This window comes from Hipposideros armiger, unplaced genomic scaffold (genome assembly GCF_001890085.2).
Source record: "Hipposideros armiger isolate ML-2016 unplaced genomic scaffold, ASM189008v1 scaffold_7, whole genome shotgun sequence".
NCBI classification, from domain to species: Eukaryota; Metazoa; Chordata; class Mammalia; order Chiroptera; family Hipposideridae; genus Hipposideros; species Hipposideros armiger.
Genome location: NW_017731357.1, coordinates 2243345 through 2253820, shown reverse-complemented (window position 1 = coordinate 2253820; position 10476 = coordinate 2243345). Strand labels below are relative to the sequence as shown.

At 43.3% G+C, this 10476-nt stretch overlaps 1 protein-coding gene across 2 annotated transcripts; it reads right to left on the bottom strand.

Annotated features, from left to right (window-relative positions):
• Positions 1-568: 568 nt before the first annotated feature.
• On the bottom strand, positions 569-8272 carry LOC109386136 (tubulin beta-7 chain-like). Of its 2 annotated transcripts, XM_019649049.1 has the most exons (2): positions 7983-8272; positions 569-587 (listed from the first exon to the last, which is right to left on the bottom strand). In XM_019649049.1, exons 1-2 carry the CDS (start codon positions 8270-8272, stop codon positions 569-571), a joined length of 309 nt encoding a protein of 102 aa, XP_019504594.1. The 2 variants fall into 2 exon arrangements, with proteins under 2 accessions (XP_019504594.1, XP_019504601.1); XM_019649056.1 differs by lacking the exon at positions 569-587 and having other exon boundaries at positions 7628-8272.
• Positions 8273-10476: the final 2204 nt, after the last annotated feature.

Here is a 10476-nt window from a genome sequence, read left to right as displayed (position 1 = left end):
TAATGTACAGACAGCATAGGGAATATAGTCAGTAATATTGTGATAGCATTGTATGGTGTCAGATGGTTGCTGGACTTTTCATGGTGATCACATCTTTATGTATAGTATAAATGTTGAATAACTATGGTGTACACCTGAAACTGATATAATGTTGTATGTTAGCTATATTTTTTAATAAAAGCCTTTTTTAAAAGTAGAGGAAATACTTAATTTTTTCTAATTACAACTCTTCAGATTATAAGTTGATGTAAAAATCTTCAGTGGTGGCAAATGAGTGTTTTTTCTTTATTTTCTTTTCCTATTTTATTATCAATGTAAACTTATAAATTTTATTCCTTTTATTTATTGATTTACAATCAATTACATTTGTTATTATTGTTATCATCATCATTATTACCATGATTTGTTGCTCAAATTGCTCAGTCAAATTGACCAGTTGGGAACACTCTCAATGTGATACCAATATCTTTTTTTTTAAGATTTTTATTGGGGAATTTGGGGGATGGGAACAGTGCTGGGGAATTGGGGGAAGGGGAAGAGACAAGGTGCTGTCCTTTTGTTCTTCAGTCTACTTGTGGAGGACGTCGCTTCACCGGCCCAAGTTGGCACCATCATTGCGTTCTTCCCAGGTGAGGCACATCAGTTGCCGGCTTCTGGACGGCCGCTCACTGCAGCTGCTGGCCACTCACGCTGGCTGCCTGCTACACACGGCAGCCCATGACAACCCACTGCCACAAGGGCTGCAGCCTACACCATCGCCGATGACTCAGGGTAGCCCAGCTCCAGGTTGAGCTGTTGTTCAGCATCTTAGCTGTAGAGGGCAGTGTCACTGGCCCTCATATGTGGGATCTGAACCGGGGCCCTCTGGCGTCCCAAGCCCGTTCTTAACCATCGCGCCACTCGGCTGGCCCCCAATATCTTTTTAAAAGGACTCCATTAATCTTGTAGGTTTTTTAGTTTTTGTTTTTGTTTTGCTTTCTGACTTAAGACAATCCAGACTAATCTTGAACTTTCCCTGCTGTAGATCTGGAATCAGCTATCTCTCCAAGTAGTCTTAATTCCTTTCAGTGGGGAATGGAATTCAAAAACAAAGATGTAGGTGCTAAATCTTCTCATCGCTGTTGGGGGCAAAAACATGAATTCTAAACCAGGGGTCACCAAACATAACAAACTGTAGCCCTTAAGCCAAATCAATTCCACTGCTTATTTGTGTAAATAAAATTTTATTGGAATACTGACAGGCTCCTTCGTTTACATATTGTCTATAGCTACTTTCATGCAACAACAGTATAGTTAAATAATTGCAACAGAGACAGTATGGCCTGCAAAGCCTAAGCTATTTACTATCCAGCCATTTACAGAAAAAAATTGCCAACCCTGATATAAGTACTTAGGAATTATATTTTGTAACAATAATATTCCATGTTTATGTTTTTAATTTAAATCAAACACAAGTGTTTCCCTTAATTTCTTTGATTTTTATATTTGTATCTCTATTCTTTAACTGAAAATCTTGATTTTTAATAAGCAGTTATAGTTATATGTTTTTGCTTTACCCTGTAATACACAAAATATAATTTAAAATTTCAATATCAACATTATTTCTAAAAATAAAATTACTGAAAAAATTTTAAGAGTTCTTTGTAGTTTTTTAATGCCTTTATAATACATTCCACTAAGAATGTACAGAGTACTGTGATCAAGTCACTTAGAATAATTCTTTTCTCTGTTGGTAATGTTACTGATTTGATACCGTGTTAGGCTAATTTCTTTCACTTTATTCTTTATTTTTGAGTTTGCTTTATATTCATTTTTGTATTGATATTATTTTGAAATATGTGAAACACAATCCTAATAGGGGTTATTAACAAGCCTATTAAAAACTAATAAATGAAGTCTGCAAAATACCTGTAAGAATATAAAAGAACTGGACAATACAATTAGTAAGCTTGAAAAAATTACCCAGCTCATTTTATGGAGTTTATAATTTTAATACCAATAACAAAAAAGAAGAGTACAGGAAAAGGAAAGTATAAGCCAATCACTGTTACAAAGACAGGTATACAAATGCCTAACTACAAAAAAAAATTAGCAAACCAAATCCAACAGTATGTGTGTATGTTAGATAGATAGATATTTGATAGATGGATAGATAGACAGATACACCTGAAGGCAAGACAACCTGGAAGTTGAAACAGTAGACTATGAAGCCAGAATACCTAAAATTGAATCTCAGCTTCACCAATTAATATCTGTATAAACTTGGGCAAGTCACTTAACTTCTATGTGCCTTAGTTTCTTTGTCTGCAAAGTGGGGATAATTATAGTAACTACCTCATAGGGTTGCTGTAAGACATCAGTCAGTGTATGTAAAATACTTCACATAGAGTGCTATATAAGTGTTAGCTGCTATTATTGTTGCTGTCTTTATTTATTGAAAAACATCTCGTCCATAGGGTGGTCATGGCCCATGGTTTCTAAACAGAGTTGGCCAAACTTGGGGTTAAGGGCACCAGTAATGTATGAGGGAGGGACATGAGAATATGTTAACAGGCCTGACATGAATAAAAAAAAATGATGGGAACTTCCCATAGAATGCAAAGTGGTCAACCCCACCTCCCCAAATCTGCCTCATCCACTTGTAGGGCCAGCATTGATGACACTAGAAGGCTTAGCAGGTGGAGCACCTCACCTGAATGCAACAGTAAGTGTCCTGTGTTCAGAAGGCAATATATAGTGGTTAGAAGGTTCTGGAGGGGCCGGCCGAGTGGCGCGATGGTTAAGAACTCGCTTGGGATGCCAGAGGGCCCCGGTTCGGATCCCACATATGAGGGCCAGTGACGCTGCCCTCCGCAGCTGAGATGCTGAACAACAGCTCGACCTGGAGCTGGGCTGCCGTGAGTCGCCGGCGACGGCGTGGGCTGCAGTCCCTGTGGCAGTGGATTGCCATGGGCTACCGTGTGTGGCCAGCAGCCAGCGTGTGTGGCCAGCAGCCAGCGTGAGCGGCCAGCAGCCAGCGTGAGCGGCCAGCAGCCGCAGTGAGCGGCCGTCCAGAGGCCGGCGACTGATCTGCCTCGCCAGAGAAGAGCGCAATGATGGTGCCAACTTGGGCCAGTGAAGCAACGTCCTCCACAACTAGATTGAAGAACAGAAACGACAGCAACTTGTCTGTTCCCCTTCCCCGATTCCCCAGCACTGTTCCCATCCCCCCAATTCCCCAATAAAAATCTTTAAAAAAAAAAAAAAAAAGGAAGGTTCTGGAGTCAGACAACCTGAGTTTAAATCCTGGCTCTGTTTTATACAAAGCATTATCTACTTCAGGCTTCTTACCTCTGTAAGCTTCAGTTTGCCCATCTCTAAAATGGAAATAATATTAGTACCTACCTCAGAATTGTGAGGATTAAATGAAATAATACATGTCAATCACTTAAAACAGGACATGGCACTCCGTATTAGCTTTAATTATTATTCTCTACACTTTTTATGAACTTGTCACCATAGAGGCAGGTCTTTAGCAATGAGGACCATCTTCCTCTCTCCTGGTCATGAGAAAAGGCCAGTGGTGGACAACAGGAGAGATTTTAAAAGCCTCACTGATTAAGGAAGTTAATACTAAAAGGGTCCTCAGAGAGCTGCCTTCCATCCTTTCCTCACTGAGTCGGGATGGTGCATGGTCAGGTCAGTGCACTTTTAGGGCCTGGGGGAGTGGGAGCAACAGCGGGCAAGTTAGGCTGAGCATTTGTCTTGAATAGCTCAGAAAAGGGAAACCAAATAATGCAGATTGCTCCAAGGACTCCTAATTCAGCCTTCGGGGTCTTTTCCTGCTTTCCTTAGGCAGCAGCATTTCCTTTCTACAGCTTGAGAGATACCAGCTCCTCATTAATTGCACAAATAGGGGCTGCTTCTTATTTTTCTTCTGTTGGAATCCCTGTCAGACCCTCAGTATTGCAGTGGCCAGCTCAAAGGGGCCTTCACACAGTTTCCAGAGTCCTCTGTACTTGGCAGGAGTCTTAGCTGCAGATGACAGAAAGCCAACTGCAATCACTTGTGCAAAAGAGGATTTGTTTAAAGGACACTGAGGGTAGCTCCTAGAATTAAGAGATTTTCTAAATAAACAAGAGCTACAGAGGCAAAATCGGGACAGCTCCAAGGACCTCATAGGTTGGAAAGCAGTTCTTCAAAACCAGTGTGCTCTCTGTGCTTCTGTGACATTCTCTCAGACCAGCTTTTGCCCAGAGTCTGAGACTAAGGCACTGGCAGCTTCAGGCCTCATATCCCCTCACTTTCAACATCCAACAGGAAAGTGGCCTCTTTCTTTTGTTCTAATTAAAATTATCCCAGAGGACTGCCTTAGGTCACAAGCTCATCCTTGAGTCCCATCACTGTGGCCAGGGATCAGGCCAATTTAGTCAGATGCCACCTCTCACCAATCACTGTGTCCAAGGAGGTGGGATCTGTAAGAAGGTGGCAATTCCCATTTGACCCTAGGGTTAAAAGAGCATCTCCCAGAAGAAAGCAGTTTTGCATCCAGAAGAAAGGAGGAGAGCTGGGCACAAAGAAAAAAATTGATAACCCTACAGTCTCATTAAAGACAAAAATCTAACCTTTGAGACCTCATACTAATCAACATGACTTCCACAGTCATTTCAGATGAATATTCATAATGCAGCAATCCCCCATTTAACCAATATATGAGAAAATGTTTCCACATTAGTGATTTTTCCAGGTACCTGAACTTTATCCCTTTAAGTGCTAAAACATGTTTCTTTAGATCATTTTCTATAGTCTCTCTAAAACATGGCAGAAACAATTTTTCTTGCTTTTATAAAAAGTGTCTTGAACAAAATTTAACCATTACTTGTCACCAAGTAATGACTATCAAGTATTGGATATCAATGTTGTTCTCCTGAATCATTGAGACATGTAGAGCTATTTGCCCCTATGCCAAGGGCACCAGACTATATGTTTTGATTTCTGATGTTATTTTTAAGTTTTTGGTCTCATGTTCTCAGATATTATTTCCCACTGGTGTCACTGTCCCTATTTCTAGTATCTTTTCCCCCTTAAGCACCTCCCTCTTAGCTTATTTGTTAATTCCAGTCTATCATTGACTAGAAAATCATATGCCTGAAAATGTTACAATAATGTGTAAAATATTTGCAAATTCAGAGGCTAGAATTTACTTCTCTGTGAAAAAATAGTCTGAGTGAAAGCTGGGGAACCAGTCTATGAATAAATTATGAGAGGTCTTTAACACTTATCCAGGTATTTTGAGGCACTTATTATTATTTTTGCTATGTTTACCTACCTTGGTTTACAAATGTATCCTAGATGGTTGAGTTACCAAAAGTTGTGGGGTTTTTTTGTTTTTTTTTAAGATTTTTATTGGGGAATTGGGGGTATGGGAACAGTGCTGGGGAATTGGGGGAAGGGGAACAGACAAGTTGCTGTCGTTTTGTTCTTCAGTCTAGTTGTGGAGGACGTTGCTTCACTGGCCCAAGTTGGCACCATCATTGTGCTCTTCCCGGGCGAGGCAGATCAGTCGCCGGCTTCTGGACGGCCGCTCACTGCGGCTGCTGGCCGCTCACGCTGGCTGCTGGCTACATACGGTAGCCCATGGCAACCCACTGCCACAGGGTCTTCAGCCTACGCCGTCGCCGGCGACTCACAGCAGCCCAGCTCCAGGTTGAGCTGTTGTTCAGCATCTTAGCTGTGGAGGGCAGTGTCACTGGCCCTCATATGTGGGATCCGAACCGGGGCCCTCTGGCATCCCAAGCCAGTTCTTAACCATCGCGCCACTCGGCCGGCCCCAAAAGTTTTATTTTATAAGCACTGAGGTATTTCTTTACTTCTTTTCTTCATATTATCTCTTTACTAGATTACATTCTCTTCTTTTCATTTTATTTCAATTCCCATTTATTTTTTGGCTCTCGGGGAAATGTCACGTTTTCCAATATGAAAAAAAGCAAGTTCAACACAAAATAGAAATTTGAAGTGTAGGGTAGGACAAAACCAGGGGTAGGGAAAAAAATGGCAATAGCAAAAGAGATGAGATGCTGCCAAAAGGCGGTGTCGTGTCCCCTCTCCTTTGGGGAATGACTCAAACATTTAAGTGGCGGTACATATGCGTACCTTTCCATACACATACAGCAAGACTGATATTTTGGGGGGTAAGAAAAAGTGGGGATGGGGAGGGCCTTTCTGCAGGCTTAGGGACCAAGGCTGGTCTCTTCCCCCTTAATCCCCTTTTCCAACCAGAGAAAGGAAGGGATCCAATGTGAGAGGGAGGTAAAGTGGAACAGGGAGGAATTCCACTTGACAGAGTGGAGCAGGCCCCTACAAAGGAAACAGCTCAGGATGGAGCTTGGAGGGAGACTGAAAATAAAGAGGTGTTAACACCTCCCCCAAAGCTGAGAGAGGAGCAGGGAAATACCTGGAAAGTAGGACTTTAATAGTCTGGATCCCACTCCTAAACTGCACTAGAATAGGAAGCCCCACCCCTTCCTTGTAGGTGCTTTTTCCTGCTAATTAGAGTGGTTTCCTTTCCCCTTAGCTACCACATGGGCTTAGGATGGCGGTCATCCATTTGGATTTTCAGCACATGTTTCTAAACGGGGTCTGGATGAGACCTAGCTATTTGTAGAATTATCTTGAAAACAGAGAGGGAAATATTAATTGGACATATGGGAGGAATGGACACCAGAAAGAAATACAAGGTTACCCAGAATGGCAGAAATCTAGATTTCCCAGAGTGGAAAGAGAAAGGAGACAGTCAACAAACAATGAATATTTATTGAGGGCCTATTATGTGCCAGGCAATGTTCCAGAACCCCTCACCCCAAAGGAAAAACGATAGAAGCAGAAAATGCAAATTCTGAGAGAGAATAAAGGGGCAGTTGAAGAAGGCTGAAGGAACTGAGAAGCCTGAGTGACTGGGCTTGGCCTTGGGCCTCCTTTTCAGCTTCCTCAAGGAAATCCTCCTCCTCTTCTGTGGTGGCATCCTGGTGCTGCTGGGAGTTGGAGACAAGGTCGTTCATGTTGCTCTCAGCCTCGGGGAACTCCATCTCCTCCATGTCCTCGCCCGTGTACCAGTGCAGGAAGGCCTTGTGCCTGAACATGGCCATGAACTACTCTGAGATGCTCTTGAACAGCTCCTGAATGGCCATGCTATTGCCGATGAAGGTGACGGTCATCTTCAGGCCACAGGGTGGGAGGTCGCAGACAAACGTCTTCACGTTGTTGGGGATCCATTCCACGAAGTAGCTGCTGTTTTTGTTCTGCACGTTGAGCATCTGCTCGTCTACTTCCTTCATGGACCTCTGCCCATGGAAGACAGCAGCCATGGTGAGGTGCCGGCCATGGAGGGGGTCACAGGTAGCCATCATGTTCTTGGCATCGAATACCTGCTGGGTGAGTTCAGGCACAGTGAGGTCCCGATACTGCTGGCTTCCACAGCTGGTGAGAGGGGCAAAGCCAGTCATGAAGAAGTAGAGGCGTGGGAAGGGCATCATGTTGACTGCAAGCTTGTGGAGGTCAGCACTGAGCTAGCCAGGGAAGCAGAGGCAGGTGGTGACACCGCTCATGGTGGCTGAGACAAGGTGGTTCAGGTCCCCATAGGTTGGTGTGGTCAACAGATGTCGTAGAGGGCCTCATTATCAATGTAGTAGGTTTCATCAGTAATCTCTAACAACTGATGGACAGAGAGGGTGGCATTGCAGGACTCAACCACAGTGTCGGATGCTTTGGGTGAGGGTACCAAACTGAAGGTGTTCATGATGTGGTCAGGATACTCTTCACAGATCGTGCTGATGAGCAAGGTGCCCATTCCAGAGTCTGTGCCCCCACCCAGTGAATGGGTCAGCTGGAAGCCCTGCAGGCAGCCACAGCTCTCAGTCTCCTTCCGCACCACGTCCAGGACCGAGTCAACCAGCTCGGCCCCCTGTGTATGGTGGCCCTTGGCCCAGTTGTTGCCTGCCTCAGACTGACCAAAAGCAAAGTTGTCTGGTCTGAAAATCTGGCCAAAAGGACGTGAGTAAACAGAGTCCATGGTCCCAGGTTCTAAATCCACCAAGATCACACGAGGAACATACTTTCTGCCTGTGTCTTCATTGTAATAAACGGAGATGTGATTCAGCTGCAGGTTGCTGTCACCATGACAGGTATTGTAGGTGCTGGTGGGATCGATGCCGTGTTCAGCATTGATCACCTCCCAGAATTTAGCACCAATCTGGTTGCCACACTGGTTGGCATGGATGTGCACGATTTCCCTCATGGTTCAAATTTGATTTTTTTGCTTGCTTCAAGGTGTGTACAGGGACAAGAAAATATGCAATTTTTTTTCCGCTGCTGGTCTCAGGCTGGAAGGATGGGACATGCCCTGGAGGCTGGAGTAGCAAGGTCCAAATGTGGCGGCCTCTTCTTTTCATTTGTAAACATCCATTTGTCTGTGAGTCCTCACTCAGCTAAGTATTTTTGGCCATTTCCAAGAAGTCATAAATGTGGACCCTCTCCCACCCTTAAATCAGTAAATGAATATGCAGGGGGGAAAATAGCATTAAAATTTATACTGGCTTAGCGACTTCCTGTCACAGAAAGAGAAAATTATATAGAAATGACTTTTTCTGTAGATAAATCATTATCAAACACTGTGTGAGTTCAAAATTAACAGTGGGCAGTGCTGAATTCTGGAAATTGATGAAAACCTTTCCTTGTAGGAAAGAAAGCTTGCAACAACAAAAACTGACATGGAATTGAGAAGATTTCTGAATTCAAACACACAGATCCTGCTTTTACCATAGATAATAAAAATAGAAAAAAAATCATCCCACTTTTCTGCTACTAAATGAGAGTAGATTGAAATGATTATGGCCTCCATGCCCCAGATATGAAGACCTACTCTGGAAACTTCATCTCCAAAAATAGCAAGTCTGGCTCCATTTACACACAGCTAAACAATAGTTTTATTGGAAATAAAACTGATGGTATGACAGAATTAAGTGGGTATTCCAGTTCTTTGGCTGGGTAATAAACCACTCAAAATCTCAGTAGCTTAAAACAGCAACATTTATTTTGCTCACAAATCTGTAATCTGAGCAGGGTTCAGCAGGGGCAGCCCATCACTGCTCCACTCCATTGTCAGCTGAGGTGACTCAAAGGCCGGTTCCATTTGGCATTAGCAAGGACAGTTCAAAGGGTGGAAGGCTGGAACCATCCAAGGCTCACCCAGTTACACATCTGGAGGTTGATGTTAGGAAGACTCAAACAGCTGTGGGCTGGGACCGCTGTTGTTCCTCAGGCATCTCTCTCTGTCTCTATGGGGTCTCTCCATGTGGCCTCTCTAGCCTAGTGGCCTCCAGGTAGCCTGATTTCTTACATGATAACTCTGGGATCCCAAGGCATTTGTCCCAAGACAGCAAGAGCCTGGCAGAAGCTGTATTACCTTCTATAACCTAGCATTAGCAGTCACCCAACATCACTTCCTCTGCATTTTATTCATTAGAAATGAGTCATCATTGGCTGGCTCACGTTAAAGAGGAGGGAATAGACTCCACCTTGCTGGCTGTAGTATCCAAGAATTTGTGGGAACGTTTTAAAACACCACAGTTGATGACTCCGTCTGTTTGATGTGCACAGGACAACAGATATTGCTAGATCAAACTTCTTAATATGGCACACCAGACCTAGTAATTCCATTCCCTTCTAATCTAACAAGTCTTCCGGCATCTCCCCAAATGCATCAAGTTTCATGAGTATGCTGACTAGGGGGTGAATCTGAAACAAAAGAAGAGAAGACAAAGAAGAGGTGACTGGGTAGTTTGAGTCCCATCAGTACAAGATCCCCAGAGCAAAGGCCTAGACGGAAGCTGCAGTGGTGATAACTTCAGAGAGCCCAGCCTGATCAAGAAAGTGAGAGATCAGGTACAAGTGCTCCAGAGTCAACAAGTGGTCCCCTTATAATCATTTACATTCATGATGTAGGGATTCTTAAAAATAAGAGCAATCATAACAAACGCTTTAAGGTTGTTAGTATATCCACATAAATTCTCTCATTCTCTGCTCTGTTATGGCAACACTTTTGATTACTTCTCTATCAAATGGCAACAAAAGCCACTATCAAGTTCATCTTTAAGGAGGAAATTGGATCAATCTTCCAAAGGATGGCTTTCTATGTGGAGGAGGCTTAGGTAGCTGCTTGCAGTGGTGGTTTCCATTGATTGGGGTGAATTACCAGTGTTTTCATGAAGTTCTCTGGTACTCAAGCTAGAAGTAACTGCTCCTTTTTCTTCGCTTTCATAGCACAATGATCACACCTTTATTTCACATTTGTTCTCTTCTGGGTGCCATTTTGGTTAGCTCTTTCCATATCCCTAGCCTACTCTTTATACTCACTACACAATTGTGAACTTTTGAGCATTAAGAATCATTTTGTGGGCCAGCTGAGTGGCTCAGTTGGTTAAGAGCTCGCTCAAGAGTTTG